Raw genomic sequence first — 17,410 nt, 5'->3', positions numbered from 1 at the left:
ACTTTTCATGTTTTTCCCTCAGCTGTGCCCGCTCCTCCTCACTCCGTCCTGGCCTTCAGAGACACAGATACCTCAGTGCTGCTTCAGTGGCAGGAGCCCAAAGACAAAGATGACGTTCTTGGGTATTACCTGTACTACTGTGAGAATGGCAAAAATGACTGGCAGACCGTCAACAACAAGCCTATTACACAGACAAGGTAAGTGGGAATGCTGCGGGTTCAAGAGAAGAAGAAACCAAAGTTCAAGTGAAAATTTTAAATAGATAAAATCAGGTGATCTCATTAAGCTAAAAACACCTTACTTTTGTCTCTCCTCCACAGATTCATAGTCCATGGCCTAAAAACCAGAAGAGAGTATGTGTTCAGGGTGAAAGCTGTGAGCCGAGCAGGAAACAGCATCTACTCGGATGAGTCTCAACCCATCCTTGTCAAATCAGCCATTCGTAAGTTCCCCGTGTCAGCCAAGTCCAAGATGAATTACACAACACAAGTTAACTAGATTTTCAAAATTCTTTCGAGTGCTTCTGTGCTGAAATTGGAAAGTCATGGTTTATTTTAAAGTATAGTAATTTTTAGAGCCTCCTAACACTGACTTAAAGCTACAAGATATGACAGGATACAAAGACTAATTAAGCAACAGCTAGTGGCTCCATGACAACATTGTTAGACGGGATGTGCATGAAAGAATTCAGCTGGTCTGCATGGAGCATGGTTTTCAACCCAGTGAAGATCCTTGATATAAATTGGAAATCTACTCATTTGTCATGATTTTTGTGAAACATCAGTATTGGACTTTACAAATGCTTTTTGGGCTAAATGGAGGCAACTATGAATACACAGGGAAACACTTAAATATTAAGAAAGACACAAAAATAGGTTCCATTTTAGCTATAAAAGGGAGTGTGAGTGAAGCTTCAAAATTACGTGGAGATAGTGTACCCGTCTGCTAAGCTGTATAGCCTAGCTTTCCTGCAAAATTAACCAGCAAGTCTTCTCAAAGGGGCAACACACACTGATACCACTGGAGGCTGATGCCACTGCTGTTGCCAAGTACCTCATATGATCCAACTACAAAAATAACGAAACATCCCTTTAACGGCCATTAGCAAGCGGCTTTCAGATGCCCTTCGGCCATTGGTAGACAGCCATACCGCCCTACAAACAGATGTAAAACAATGGAAAAATGAATCAAGATAAATGCCGCATAAACTTTTTGCCTTTTTTTTGCAAATGACTGAATATCCAAACTTTATGACCCATCTTTGATTTTCAGAATTTTGGAGGTTATGAAATCGTAAAATTGAGAAAGGAAGACAGCTGAGCTCTCACGTCAGTCTCCATATGCTTTGTTATTGACTGTTAAAAAAAAAAAAACTCACTTTCTCGTGTTGAGATGTACCTGTTGAAAAGCTCCTGAACCTCTGTGTTTCCTCTGTTGCATTCTCAGATAATGTGCTCTCTGCAGCATGCAATTCAGTGCAATGATGACTCAGTTTTGCGTGCTATTCACTGCTAGAATATTCTCACATCTACCCTACCACTGAGCCATTACCTGAGGATAACTGGCTGGAATCTGACTCTTAGTGGGGAATACATTTATATAAAATCGAATATGAGCGGAATATTTCCTCAGTCCCTTTTAGAGCTGCTTAATATTGGCACACAGTTAAGAATTTGCTTCTCTAGAGGGGAGTTGTTGTGGGCTGAAGAGTTTCATTCAGTCATTTTTCGGTCTATTTAGCAAGAATGTGTGCCTGCTGAGATTCTCTGCTCTGTCACCTCACTTTTGTCATTTATGCTGCCGGTTCCAGATGTTCCCTCTGCTCCCTCTGCCATCACCCTGCTGCTGTGCACCGGATCAGAGATGGTGTTAGGCTGGAGGGCCCCTGCCTCTAACGGGGGAGACCCTGTGCGTGGATACTACCTGGACCAAAGAGAAAAGGGCAAAAAAACATGGAGAGAGGTTAATGTGAAACCAGTCAAAGAGAGGCAGTTTAAGGTCAGTAATGCTCCAGCATGATTTTGCTGTTATGTAGAGCCGATGCACAACTGTGGTCAGGACTGCTGAGGAGGCCGGGCGTGACATAAATGGATAATGTTCTTGCTCACCTACTTGCAGTGATTTTCAAAAAACATATCCTGTATTCAGTCATTGGCTCCAACTTTGCCTGGTTTTAAATTGAAATTTTACAAGACTGGTAGAGAGGTACATGGCTGGGTCAGTAGATGGGTAGCTAGGTCAGTAGAAAGGTAGATAAGTAGGGTGTTAGAAAGGTAGGTAGGTGGGTAGTTAGGTTGGTTGGTAGAAAGGTAGATGGGCTGGTAGGTAGATAAGTCATTAGATAAGTCGGTCAGTAGGTAGGGACTTTACCAATCCCAAGAGGAATTCCAGTGTACAGTAGCAGTTTCAAGACACGTGGCATGACACATCTTATATGTGTTATATGTTTAGAGACACCCCCCCCCCCCATGTTAAGCATGTACCATTAAACAAGTATGAAGTCCTTAATAGACTAAAATAAAATAAAACGCCTTTCAGTAATTAGAATAGAGCCAACAGTTTGAATCACAAAACACTGGAATTAGATATTACACCACACATTTTTATGTGCCAGTGTATGATAAGTGGTGATTTAAAAATTTAAAAAAAACAAGACAAAGAACCATCTCCTGGCATGACAGAGAGGTGTTGTACAGTTGTATGGCCAGGGGAACGAAAGAGTTCCTGAGTCTGTTGGTGGATTAGGATTGTGACTGAAGTTTGCCGCTGAACACACTCCTCTGCTGGGTGTAGGTGCTGTGTAGACGGTGGTGGGCTCTTCAGGAGAGCAGTTCATCAGGGGTCCTTCTCTCGTCACTAGAGAGTCCAGTTCTGTGTCCGCTACAAGCCAGCCTTCCTCACCAGTCTGTCCAGATAATGCATATCTAGACTTTAAAGGGATACTTCAACATTTTGGCAAATTTGCCCATTGCCATAATTCCTATAGTCTTAGTAATAGGTTTGTTTCCTTTAGTTGTCAGTGCAAGCTGTTTCTAAATCTGGGGGAACCGATATACCAACTGCACAGCTAACGCTATGTAAGCAGACGGTGTTTTTTGCTTTCCCTCATCAATCTCATCAAATACACAATCCAACAACTCCAAAACGCTCTCATGGACAAGTTGTGACCTGCACAATCAACACGCTATGAAATAATAACGTATAATTATGTAACATTACGGCACATGAAGCAAATACTCTGAACTATTTCTTGAGTGAACCTCTGGGCGGAGTGACATAGTACAGCAGCCATGTCTGGAGTGTAGTTCCGGTTTTGCATTTAACTTTAAAACATGTCCGTCTCGTAATGTTCCATGATTATTTCATAGCCTGGTGAATGTGCAGGTCACAACTTGTCCACGAGAGCGTTTTGGAGTTGTTGGATTTTGTATTTGATGAGTTTGATGAGGGAAAGCAAAAAAATACCATCTACTAACATAGCGTAAACTGTACAGCTGGTATATCGGTCCCCCCAGATCTAGAAACAGCTCGCACTGACAACTAAAGGAAACAAACCTATTACTAAGACTATAGGAATTATGGCAATGGGCGAATTTGCCAAAATGTTGAAGTATCCCTTTAAGTGTCTATAAAGATTACTGTATCTTCTAGTCCCAGACAGACTATGAGAGCAAAAAGCAAAAGTAAATAATTATCAATAAAAGTGGGAGTATAGTAAGCAATACTTGAGGGGGCTCTCTTTAATACGTTTTTACCAATGCAAATTAACTCTCTATTTAGCAGCTGACTCAAAATTAAAGTAATGTTGTCCAAAGCTCCCTCATCGACAATGGCTGTGTCACTAGGCAACTAGCGGTGTCCATGGCGACCTGTTGCAAAGGTAAATCTTCAACCTGTGTCAGTGTGATTACAGGTACTCCTAATATGAAAGTATGTTTTGTGTGAGTGTGGGATTTTTTCTAGCTTCCAGGAATAAACAAAGACAAAGCTAACTGGAGGAAAGAAATTGAATTTGGCATGTATCAAGATTAGCCTTAAACCGTTGAGAAAAACTGATAACTGGGGACCCTTTTCAAAGAAGGAACTCTATGATGAGAAGAAGCAGCACCCTCTTTTGGGGAGAATTTTGGTCATCCCTAGTCCTTTCTACTTCCCACAAGCTGTTATTTTACTCTGCCTGTTGGCTCCCTGGTTCAAATTAGAGTAATTGGGATATTGATTGTGCTGGGATAATCTTCTAAGGGCCTGTTTTCTTCTCTGAGTTAGAGTTCTGTACAAAACCTAAACAACACACAAGCCTCTACCACTTTAAGGAAAGCTTCAAGGCAGATATATGGATCCAGCAGAGGTTGGCCTGTCATATATTTCACCCTTTTGAATTTAATTGCAGGCCATCCTATATACTCTAAAGACCCTGCATGTACATACACGGACATTGTATTTTGGCTTCCCTACATCATAGTTGTAAGTTTCTATTAGAATTTTTGAGATAGTTGTCTGGAAAGTCCATTAAAGTTTAAGTTATTTGCTTTGATAATTTATCGTTTGCATATTTCAGGGTATTTATTTTGAAATCAAAGCTGTCAAGATTAATAGCGTAAATCATGGTTAAATGTGATTCAAAATCCATGCACTAATTTTTAAAATCATGATTTATTGCATGATTTATTTTCACATCAAGAAACATGATCAGCATCTCCCCGCAGCCACAGCGGTGTAAAGTAATACACCATTGCACATGAATATCTCATTTTAGTTCCAACAGACAGCTCAGTGGACAAGTCAAAGACCACCTGAACCATTTTTAGCAAACATTTACATTTTACTGTTCATATATTTCCTTTGTGGTCCATAACAAGTTCCTTTTCTTGTGGTTTAATTCATGTAAAAATCTGGAATCCACCTATAAAAGCAGGCCTGGACCAAACCTGGAAGTCAATTTCCCATAGTTTAAGAGAGAAGAAGAATCCAAAATTACACAAAAATGATTTTAAATGCAAAATAGTGGAATTTTAGAATCTGCTAAAAAGGATGGAATTCATTATGATGAACTACAGAAATCCTGAGATATCGCGATGAAAATTTTTAATCTTTTGACAGCCCTATTAGAAATGTTGAAGCACTTCATATAAATTTTGAAAGTAATTCTTTATATTTTGGAGAGATTCATTGGAAGTTTTGGGAAATTTTGCTTTTCTTTGTATTTTCATTGGATTTTGGGAAAGTTTGGATGTTTGAGGAAATTTGTTTTGAAAATATCAGACCTTTTAATGGAAATTTGGGAAATTTATTTAAAACATTTTTATAATTTGATTCAGAATTTGGGTGGTGGTAACCTGATATGCCAGATGGATTTGTGTCACACATCCATCTGGGAAAGCTTCAAAAGGAAATGTTTGAGAAAAGGCAGAGGCAGAGTATGACTGGGTGAACGTTCTGTCTGTCACATCTCTACAGGCCAATCAGAGCAACAAAACACGTGACATAGCCGCATGCACAGCTTGATAGCGGCTATATTGCTACCTCTGTGATTAGTAAATTGCGGCAGGTCATATTGCAATTTAATCTAATTTGTGATTGATTGTCCTGCCCTAGTTCAGACAAAACTTAAGTGACAGTTTGATATGAATAAATAAGATAAACTGCACTGAGAGAAACTACAAGATTAGAGCAAATATTTTATTTGCATAAGCATGTTTAATAAAGTTTTTTTCACTTTATAAAGTGGGGTGAACCAGAGCACCTGGAGGAAACCCAAAAGACAATAAAGGCCTGGAAAAAGTCACTTGAACAGTTTTGACAAGTGACATATTCTTCTCTGTTGTTGGCCTCATTTTTTGCACTTTTTATTGCGCTTTTTATGGCCACCATTCTTCTGGGTGGTCTTATTGGGGCTGGATTTTTCTGTGGCTGCAGAGTTACCAGCAGAGGTTTCTGCTTTGGCCTCCAGCTGACAAGTAGCAGATTCTGCTTTGGCCTTTGGTTGACCAGTAGCAGGTTCTGCTTTGGCCTTCGGTTGACCAGTAGCAGGTTTTGCTTTGGCCTTTGGTTGACCAGTAGCAGATTCTGCTTTGGCCTTCTGTTGACCAATAGCAGGTTCTGCTTCGGCCCTCATGAGACCATCAAGAGTTTTTGCCATGGCCTCCAGCTGACCAGTAGCAGTTTCTGCTTCAGCCCTCTGCAGACCATTAGCAGTTTTTGCCATGGCCGGCAGCAGACCAATAGCAGTTTCTGCTTCGGCCCTCTGCAGACCTTTAGCATTTTCTGCTATGCCCTCCAGCAGATTAACAGTATTTTCTGCTTTGGCCTCCAGCAGACCAACAGGAGTTTCTTCTTCGGCCTTCGTTTGACCGGCAGCAGTTTTCACTTTGGCCCTCGGTTGACCAGCAGTCGTGTCTTCCTTGGCCCCTACCTGTCCAGCTGATGCTTTCCTGGCTGACAGTACTTTCTTCTTGGGCTGCCAAGAAACTCTGAAGACAGATCCAAAAATAGACAGAAACTTGTCTTTTGTTCCTGTCAATAGAGCTGTAAGTCTCAGTTTAGCCGTGCCATAGATTGCTGCATAGTCCAAAGACAAAAAATAAGCCATAATTTTTGCCTTTTTCACACAAAAATAAATTTTTGCATAGCGCATGTAATATTGGACTGGCTTTGGGAGGGAGGGTGGATGTGAAAGCAGGCAGGGAGACTGACGACTCTTCTCTCCCTGATCCCTCTGCTTGTCTCCACTTTCAAAATCATTTTTCTGCAGCATTTTCAGACCAGTCTCCCTTGCAGCTGACAAATCAATCCTTGCAGGTGATTCAGGGTCAGACCTGGGAGGATCTGAAAAATTATCGGCCTTGAATTTTATGCTGCTTTCTGCCGGGCACCCAACACAGCAACGAACGGTCGACTTAATCCACGAAAGTCCAAACATTTTAGCGGTTAAAATGACTTTTTAAAAAAGCTTGAAAAAAGGCTCTGTAGTTCAACAAAGTTGAAGACAAAAACACGTTATGTGTCTCCTTCAGCACTAACTACTTCTAACTTCAACTTATTCAAAAGCGAAGTGGGAGCCTCTCATACTATTTCAACATCCAAGGACAACTACGTCATACGGAATAGAACGTGATGTCACAATGCCCCACCCTTACAAACAAAAACAAAGACGTAGATGACGCGTTCGCTGTCTGACGGTACGTCTATGGGGCCGCCACCTTGGCTCGGGCAAAAGAGTGAGAGTTCAACAGAATTATATGGGCAGACAGCATTGAAAATGCCAACTTCGTGTGCTGACGCCCACAGATACGATGGGTTCCTCGCTCTGATGTTAGTGCTCTGGCCTTCAATATGTACAGGACTTCCGACTGGGTTGTTTATTATAAGTTGTTACCTTACTTAAAGGTGCAGTGTGTAATATTTAGCCTATTAGCATTTAGCAAAACAAGCTTGGTTAAAATGAAACATAACATTTATAAGTAGACTGATCTAAATTAGTGTTGACATCTGATAACACATTTTTTAAATGTATGTTTTAAATTAATTCAGAATAAGCCTTTTATTCATACATAGGGAGGGTCCCCTCTAAGGACGCTGCCATCTTGGATTTTTGCATTTTGCCTGTTTCTATGGCACCATAGAAGGAACCAAATAACAGTTAAGCATGTATTGATTTTTAAACTTCACTGGTTCCCACAGCTATCACCAGAGAAATGAGCATCACACTCCAGAATTGACTGTTAGATGTTGATAATCCCAATTTTACACACTGCACCTTTAAAGTACAATGCACCAGCTGTTGTGGAAGGAAATGTGGAATCTTTCTCCCGCTATGTGCTAGTACTGACCGTCATCTGATTGTTAAAAGCCAGACTGGTCATTTTAATGTTGCTGGAAGAAAGCATGGACCTTAATTATTTATTTTTTACTTAGTGTTATTTTGATAATGTCATTAAGTACAATACTTAAAATATACAACTAAGTCATATAAATTTATTGGCTTTAGTAAAGCGCAGTTCTTATCGCTCGCTTCTCTCGTTTTGACGATAAGCATTATTATATTCACCGCAGAGAGAAAGAGAGTCAGTGTGCGGCGCGCTACTGTCAGTCTGAGTATCAGTTTGATTTAGACTTTTTAGACAATATAAAGATGATCAAATAAGCCAGGAACATTCAGCTTTAACGTCTGTCTTTCCTTCTTTGTTTTGCCGATTTGTTGTACCATAAAGGAAAAAAATCACGAGAAAATTAGAAACCACGTGACTCATCCTGTTGGGACTTTTACCTGTTGAGAATTTAGTTTTCCTCATGTAGCTGTCTCTCTCTCTCTGACCCCCCATCTGATGATCCGCTCTGAAAATTTTACTGGAATCTGCTGGCTCTGCCAGTTTTTCAGTCAGAAATTCATCCCCTGTATGAGTAATTAAGCCGAGATCGGCCTGTGTCCTCACATGGCTAATATGCACTGCAAACTCAAAAATCATCAGGTGAGAAAAGGCGTGACGACTCACAGTGTATGCCTGCCTATAGATTAAAGGCCAGTTGCAAGATGAGAGGGAAAGAAATTATCTATATAAATCTATTTGGAGAAACAAAAACTATCTAGTTCGATTACACCTGATGTTCCCTGTACATATCATAGACATAATAGGTTGTTTTAAATTTAAAGTTGATCAGACCCACAATCAGTACCTTAATTTAACTACGGTAAGTAATCAGTATCATTTTCAAGCGTTCAGCTTTTTAACAAAACAAATTTCATGTAGATTGGTTCAGGATTAAGCAAGGTAAGGCAGATATTACAGGAGAAGTGGGCTTATTTATACTGAGCGTTCGCTGATCCCGCCCGTTCCAAGATGGCAGACCGACAGACGCACAGCGGCTACGTTTAACAGCCGTGAACGCGTCATCTACGTATCCATAACTATAAGTAAAACAGCCGAAGAAATCTCGACAAATGCTCATGCCATAACTTCGCGGCCTTTTTAAGACGTAAAGTTGACGCACCGTTGCTAAGCAACGCCCCGTACGAGCGTGGCGCATAGTCTCTGTGCAGGCTTCTTAAGGTTAAATCCTTGAGTTAAACTCGTATATAAAGCTACATTTTCATACCTGTTTAAACGCTGTTGTTGACATTTGATAAACAAGTTATATCTGCCAATGTTAGGCTCTTGCTTGTGTTCTTACATTTCATCCTCCTGTACGTTTCTTTATAAGGTTCTTATTGTTGTTCTTATTGTTGTCTACATGTCTTATCTTTCTTGCTTAATTTAAATTGTAACATAGAATAGGACAAATATTGTCAGATGTTACAGAATTTTTCATGCCTGGTTTTGAATCTTATTTAATGTGAACTTTCTAACCAAAGGTAAGAAGATCATCATATTAATTCATTAAAAAGGGCCAGAACAAATGAATGAACATGAGTATGAAAAACAAATGTAACCATGCTGGAGTTAGCAATACTGCTCATTTACATCTGTTGTCCCAACCACTTCATTAGGTATACCAATTAAGCTCATTAACACGAATGTCCAATCTACCAATCACATGGGAGTAACCAACGGATTCAAGCATGTAGATGCAGTAAAAAAATAATTCTCATTCCCATTCTGATGCTCAGTAAAAAAACTGAGCATCAGAATGGGGAACAAATGTGATTTAAGTGACTTTGAAAAATGCCACGGATGTTGGTGTTCAAGAAGGCTTTCATATTTTTCACGATAAGTTCTAATCCTACTATTTGAATGTAACAGTAGAAACTGAGACTCATCAGACTAGGCAACATTTTTCCATTTTTTTACTGTCCAATTTTGTTGAGTTTGTGTAAATTGTAGCCTTAGTTTCTTGTTATTAGCTGATAGGATAGTGATAGTGTTTTTGTGATTGTAAACATGTTGCTAACCAAAATAATAAAAATATCTTGATTTATAAAGCCCTGATGGTTTATGGCAGCAAATAGTAATACCAATGACATTCCAGGGGTGGAGCCAGGGCTAACCAGAGCCCCCTGAAGTCTGGTGGGCTGCCCCAAAATGATTAAATGCCTGCTATTTGCCTTGTCAGCCATTAACCAGCCATTGAAGCATACCCAATCACTAAGCATATCTTAACCCAAATTAGATTGGCTCTACTGACTTTAATATCCTCAAGGTGAAATATATAAAAGTGGCCCTCCATCCTTCTATGTATCTTTGTATGGCCCTTAGCTGAATGAGTTAGGACGCCCCTGTCTTCAACCTTTAAATGTAGCCTGAGCATTCTCAGGAAAAAAAACAAAAAAACATTTCCATCCCTCTTAAAGTGAATATGAGTAAGGTATTGCTTTACTGTGAGTGAGTTTGTAGAGATAAAATACTGGTATTAGTTTCTGCCAAACTGGCTAATGTGTTTTAGATTAAAATAGAGTGCAAAGAGGTTAACCCTGCTCCAAACACAGCTTTATAGCCAACTTAAGGGTGTAAACACAGAATGTGTCATATAAATGCAGTGCAGCCTGTTTGCCATCTAGTGGAGGGGAGGTGTATTACTCCTTTATTGTCATCCAACCTTTGCATTTCCTGCCCAGTATATTGACCTGAGAAGAAGACTTCTTCCTAAAAATGCCTGAAGATATATTTATAGATGATGAAGGGGGCTGTAGGTGGGGGGAAATTGGCTTTTAGATAGCAATTGCTATTACTGTGAAATAAGCTCCCTCTGGTTGTGTCATTAAGGAAGTGGAAAGAACCGGCAGAAGTTCACATCTGTTCACAGAGGCGGTAAGAGCCGAAAAGTCTAAGTGGCTGTGAATAGAGAGATCAATGTACAGATCAATAAGCCTGAATCTTCTGTGCTCATGATGCCAAAGCGTCTAGGGGCTCAGCAAAAAAAATGCTTTGGCAGCAGCAGCAGAGCTTATACCCTGTAAAGTGCCTGCTTGTGTCAGGAGCAGTGTAACTGCACAAAGGGTGAACTTTTGCTCCTCTATGACATAATACCCATGTTTCTAAAAGGCAGCCAGAACAGCAGTGTGGACCGGGTTATTTGAAACCTATATGGAGAAGATCATCTTACAAAAATACCACTAAAGGTTCAAAAAGGTTCTGATTTAACTTTATTCATGTAAAAAAAACACATATTGTCTATTTAAAATCAACGTTAGTGATGGTTTGGTCATTCCTCAATGCTTATTTCCATGTAACTGCACAACATGTTTTATTCAGCTTGTCAAATATGGAGATTAAGTGCGACTTCAGAATTGAATCTCCATATTTATCAGCTCGTTTTCTTCTTTCCAATAGGATTAAATATTTAAATGCTGTTTGTTTTCAGTTTGTCTGTTGGACACCGTCGTCATTTACTGAGAGACGATAAGCATTTCTATGTCTGATTTGTTTCCACAGGTTTGTAACCTCACCAGTGGACACTTCTACCAGTTCCGTGTGTTAGCTGCCAATATAGCTGGCGTTGGGAAACCGTCTGAGGCCAGTGAGGCTTTCCTGTGTGAGAAGTGGACGATGCCAGAGCCAGGTGAGGAGAAAATGTTTGTTGGCTTTAAAAAGGTAAGAAAATGTCACAAATTCTGGTGTTTTCATGCAATTCAAAGCCTGACAGGTGTATATCAAAACAGGGTGCTTTTTATCGTATCCTATTCAATCCAATCCAGTCCACTTTATTTATATAGCAACATTTTAAAAACATTCAAGTTTACCAAAGTGCTGCACAGTAAAATCACAAAAAAGGATCACAAATACTGCAGAAGTAAAAACATTCAGAGGAAAGAAATAAAAGCAGGCAAAACACCAAAAAAACATTTTAAAATGAAATAAAAAGACATAAAAATATAAAACAAACAAAAAAAAAAGCCATAAAAACACAGGCGTTAGGAACATAAAGCAATAAAAGGACAGAGATCACACAACTCTCATGCTGAATTGAAAAGCCAAATAATAAAAATGAGTTTTAAGATGTGATTTAAAAGTCGGTAGGGTGGGGGATGTTTTAATTTCTTGTGGTAATTCGTTCCAAAATTTTGGAGCTACCGCAGAGAGAGCTCGATCACCTCGGTTTTTTAATCGAGTTTTTGGGACAACAAGATGAAGCTGATCTGCTGACCGGAAGGACTGGGAGGGGTTGTAAAAATGTAAGAGATCAGAAATGTACTGGGGTGCTGATCCATTTGAAGATTTAAAAACAAAAAATAAAATTTAAAAATACATTCTAAAATGAACAGGAAGCCAGTGGAAGGATGCCAGGATCAGAGTGATGTGTTCATGTTTTAGTGTCTGTTAAAAGACAAGCATGAACATTTTGGACTATTTTTAAGCATGCCAGGGAAGCCTGGTTAACACCAACATAAAGAGCATTACAGTAGTCCAACCTTGTAGAAATAAAAGCATGAATTACTCTCTCAAAGTCCTTAAAAGATAAAGCCAATTTAATCTTGGATAAAAGCCTCAGGTGATAAAAACTGAATTTAACAACAGAATTTATTTGTTGATTAAATTTAAAATCATTGTCAACCTTTACACCAAGATTTAAAACTGTGGGTTTAAAATAAGGTAGAAGAGGGTCCAGCTCCCTGAGAGGTGTATCCTGGGCTCCACTGGAGCCGAAAATGATCAGTTCTGTGTTCTTTTTATTAAAATTTAAAAAACTCAGGGCCATCCAGTCTTTAATGTCTTTAAAACAGTCTAGCAGATGTTAAAGAGTGATGCCATCATTCTTCTTTACTGGTAGGTAAATCTGAGTGTTGTCTGCCTACAGATGGTAAGATATTCCATGCTTTTTAAAAATCAAGCCAAGAAGAAGAAGGTAGAGGGAGAAAAGGATGGGACCAAGAATAGAACCTTGGGGAACTCCACAGGGAAGAGGGGCAAAAGAGGAGACACAGTCACCAATTTTTACTTTAAAACACCTCTCAGCCAAACAGGACCTGAACCAGTTAAGAGCTGTGCCTGTTAAACCTATACAGTGTTCGAGGCGAGCAGTGAGAGTTGTGTGATCTACTGTGTGAAATGCAGCTGTTAGATCTAAAAGTATTAAAAGAGCTGAGTCCCCAGAGTCAGTAGTCAGTTAAAGATCATTAAAAACCCATAAAAGTGCAGACTCTATGCTGTGAAATGCCTTAAAACCAGACTAAAATATGTCAAGAATGCCATGATCATCTAAATAAGACTCGATTTGTAAAAGCACAGCTGTCTCAAGGATTTTTGAGATAAAAGGAAGCTTCGATTTGGTCTGAAATTTGACAAAATAGATTTTAGAATTTAGGTTTTTTTCATTAAAGACAAATTAAGAACAAAATTATACGTAAAATTTACTTTACTGGTTAGAAAGCACTCTCTGCCCCTTCTGCTTCACTTTAATATCCAGACTGTTTAAAGGAACACATCTTTAATTTTATTTGTAGAACTTTGGGATAGAAAAATCATTCCACTTCAATGAAAAGTTCACATCAGTGTCTTTAAGACAGATTTTTCAAGATTTCCACAACATACCGTACTTGTAAAAGCTCCATATTTAATACACATGGCTTCAAAACTAGTTATTTACAGATCTTTAATTGAAACTGAAGGTCATCAAAAACTTCCTCCTTCAGTGGATATGTAAATGTGACTCTTAGCATCAAACTTTCCACATACAGTACTCTGAAGAACTTTCAGGCATGTTTGCGCCAAAAATTGAGGCTGAAGTAAGGTGTGAAATTGTGAGTAAGCCAACCTGAGAGCACCTGAGGTTGGGAAGGAGGATTGACACAAACTAGGTCTTGCTCTGGATGTCTTTTCATATCACCTGGGATATGGAAAAATGATCTGTTGAAAAAATAACAAAGTCCAGAGTTAGGGGTGGATGTGGCGAGTAAGCATAGCCTAGGATATCGTCTTGGTGGGTGATAGAATTGCCTCGATCCTCTGCTTGAGCTGTGGAAGTCCCAAGGACCCAAAAACCGCCTGCGGTGAAAAGACCCGGAAACAAGAAATGCTGTTGAGGTTGACATTGACTGCTGAGCAACACACGTGTGTTGACATGTGTCTAGCTTGACTCTGACTGCCCTCTGTACCTTTCTCCAGCCCCTGATTGTGGCACATCGGGCCTCATGGTGAATCCTTACCCGTGCTTAGTTACCATCAAGGACCCAAGTCAATTAACAAACAGCAAAAATACTTTTGGGCTCAAACTTTAATAAAATACAAGCTGGAGGATTTTGAAACTCTGAGATTGGTGCTCTAATCTGAACTTTCACCTAAAGAAATCTAATCTTAGTTTTGTTACTAAAAGTTCCATAGAAATCGATGTGGAAAAAAGACCAACTTTCATCTGTAATGCACATTACCATACACAGCAATTCACTTAAGTTTAAAACAGCACTATCAAAAGTCAACATGGTCACCTCACAACAAAGAAGTCCTGGTCAAAGTGAAGTATCAGAATAAAAATAGGTTATTAGCATATTCTGCCATCAAAACTTCAAAGTGGAGTCAGAGGTCAGCAGTCAAGAGCATAATACTGAAGCTGTTATAATAGCTTTAATAATAGCCTCAAGTTAGAGGTAGTAAGTGGAATTTATTTTGTGTTGAATATGTATGACTTGTCTTTTAATGCAGCCCTGCCTGTGGGTAAGTGTCTGTGCTACCCTTTAGCCTCCAATCCTCAGTCAGTTTAAGTGTTTAATATATTTCTAACTGCTCTCAAAGTTAGTGAGAAAACACCAATTTATCTTTACACACAGGGATCTGAAGGTCACACCTCTGTGAACATTTGAAACATCAGTGAGACCTATTTTTCAGCAAATGGATGGGGTCTTGTCATTTACTGCCTTTAATATTAAGTCTTCGTTGATGTTGACCTTTTTTTTTAATCTAAGCAGTTAATCAGTTTTGATAAGTCAGTTTAGGCAAAAAATTAAAAGTCAAAAAGTCAAGATTTGGTTATATGTCAGTCTCTGATGTTAATGCAATTATGGATATAATCCTAAGAAATCATATATTGCAGTTTTTGTTGATTTGCATTTTTATAAAGGAACTATGACCCATGTGATCTTGATATAAAAATAGAAATAATTTATGTTTCTGATTTGTTAATACATTTACTGTAGGAGACAATGAACATTGATGAACATGAGTACCGGCCACATTGTAGCCTTAAGCTAATTTCCATCTGTAGTCCCTGGCAGGTTGATAGTGTATATATAAAAGTGTGTATCAAGTATGTACAAAATGTAAAAAAATAAATAAAATTAAATTAAACAAGACAACACACAGAGACCAAACAACATAAACAGTACATTACAATACAAAGACCCACATAAATCACTACACAAAGTGGATGTATGATTATGCGAAGGACTGACTGGACTTGAAGCACTTTGTGACATTAACTGTGGTTGTTTCCTCCTGTCTACATCTTGACTTTCATTATACTTACTCTCAGATGTGTGTCGCTTTGGTCTAAAGTGTCTGCTAAATGACACTGTAATATTTAAAGTCCCTGTATAGTGATAAAAATCTTTATTTTAGGTTGTTTGTATGGTAAGCCATAGTGTTATGAAACACCAGGCCAAATATCAGTCATGAAAAACATCTGTAAGTTTATAAAATTAAGCTTCAAAATCATGAAAAATGAGGCAGTAAAATATGCTCCTGGATGGTGTGGGCATGTCGGTTGAATGGGCTTAAGCCACGCCCACTCATGAGAAATGAGATTGTCTCAAATTTATAAAATGCTTTTTTAAACCACCAGAGAAACAGTCACATTATGCCATGACAGTCAGACAGTTTAGAGCTAACACGGTCAATTTCACTTTCTCGTTATGTATTCAGGTATTCCAAATACTTCATTTTCTTAGTAATGCAAAGTTATCCCTTGCTCTCGTTTATGAGATGCCTTTGTTGTTAAGTTGCTCCTGAAAACACTCCACTTCCCGATGTTGCTTTTCAAAATCAAAGTCTTCATTGATGATCAGCATTGGAGCTTTTTATTGTGACAGACAGAAATAGAACATGAGTATCATCTGTTACTTTACTAAACTTAAGCATAGCGATGCTAACAGACAGGAGGGAATGATCTGTGGCTGCTAGAGAGACAGTCACAGCCCACTTCTTTTAATCAGCCAGGACTAAAGACAAGTGAACTATTGATTAAAACACACCTTCAGCAGGTAAGATGTTTGTTCCTGCAGCATTTGGTTCAAGTGAAAAATAGACAGTAGACAAGCACCCCAGCATTTAGTCTGCTCCCTGACCTTATGGTGAACTCTGACCAGAGCACAGCTGCCTGGCTCTGTGCCAACCAAACAGAGGTTGGGGATTGGATTTACTGTTTTCTGGTACAAATCTCTCTATTATGAGGCTTTTAAAGGCCACCGTGGCTAATAGATTTGGGAAATTTACCTCACAATGAACTTTTAACTTTCAAAGAAGGCAGTAGCATCATCTAACAACAGACTGTATTTTGATGAACTGTTCTGTGATTTTATATCATTGTAGCATTGGGGGGCAGGGTAATCCCCCATAGCAGTGACATTGTGGACTGCTATAATTTCCCTGCCCAAATAAAACCAAGCTATAAGAGTGGTGAAAAACTTTCTAATGGTCTAAATCTAAAATTCAGACACGCATAGATCTCAGTGTTTTCACATGTTTACAGCAACCTTATTCTAGCATATCTAGTGTGTTGAGACACAAATGTTGGATTTCAATTTACACAGACTCTAAAGACATGACCGTGAAGTTTAAGTTAAACTTCTACAGAAAGTTTAGGCATGATGCTTTCCTGTGTGTCATACTGGTTAAATTGTTTTTAATAGTACTCTGGAAAAGTCCTGGAAAATGATCTCTGAAAATCAGTGGGAATCTTGGTTTCATTTGCACTCTATTTTTCATTATTTTTAAAATTGTTTTTGCTTTTTAGTACAATAATTTATCCTTTTTACATGATGTTCAACTACATCAGACTTATCAAAGAATTCCCAAGTAAGCATGAGGAATGACATGTGTAAAGCCAGATTTGAACCCAGGCCACCCACTTCAGGGACAACAACCTGTGTCATGGGTTACGTGGACATATCCACTTGGCTACCAGCACCTCGGCTGTTGTACTTTTTGAGCCGTTTTGTTTGCAGGTTCTGTACACGACCTGAACCACCTTCTCTTCCAGATAAACTCGGCCTTTATGTAGCCTGAGAGCAAACCAAAGGCTTACACTTCTTTATTACACCGGATGCTGCACTCTGCTGTATTAAAAGCTCATTGCTTTGAGTGCTCAGAAATAACTACAAGTGAAAAGGCAACAGCTTTATCGACTTCTCTTTCTTCTCATTTGGACTGCCTAAAAACAATGTTTGGAGAGATTTCAGTTACAAAATAAACCTGGAACAATAGGAGTGGAGACTACACCTTCACAGTGTTATTAAAACACACACAAACTCTGTTTGAACAAGCTTTCA

General features: G+C 38.9%; 1 protein-coding gene across 2 annotated transcripts in view; it reads left to right on the top strand.

Moving 5' to 3' along the window:
- Positions 1 to 17,410, top strand: part of myom3 (myomesin 3) — a 95,611-nt gene that overhangs the window by 54,209 nt on the left and 23,992 nt on the right. For both annotated transcript variants that reach the window (XR_005992239.1, XM_041794033.1), the window contains exons 16-19: positions 23 to 197; positions 321 to 442; positions 1,811 to 1,998; positions 11,367 to 11,493. Coding sequence is in view for 1 of the 2 variants with exons in the window: in XM_041794033.1 (XP_041649967.1) it covers positions 23 to 197; positions 321 to 442; positions 1,811 to 1,998; positions 11,367 to 11,493 (612 nt within the window). In the remaining variant the exon portion in view is untranslated. The remainder of the gene's footprint in view (positions 1 to 22; positions 198 to 320; positions 443 to 1,810; positions 1,999 to 11,366; positions 11,494 to 17,410) is intronic.

Source organism: Cheilinus undulatus, linkage group 8 (genome assembly GCF_018320785.1).
Source record: "Cheilinus undulatus linkage group 8, ASM1832078v1, whole genome shotgun sequence".
NCBI classification, from domain to species: domain Eukaryota; kingdom Metazoa; phylum Chordata; class Actinopteri; order Labriformes; family Labridae; genus Cheilinus; species Cheilinus undulatus.
Note: the sequence above shows the minus strand (reverse complement) of the source record. Positions and strands in the feature narration are given on the sequence as shown.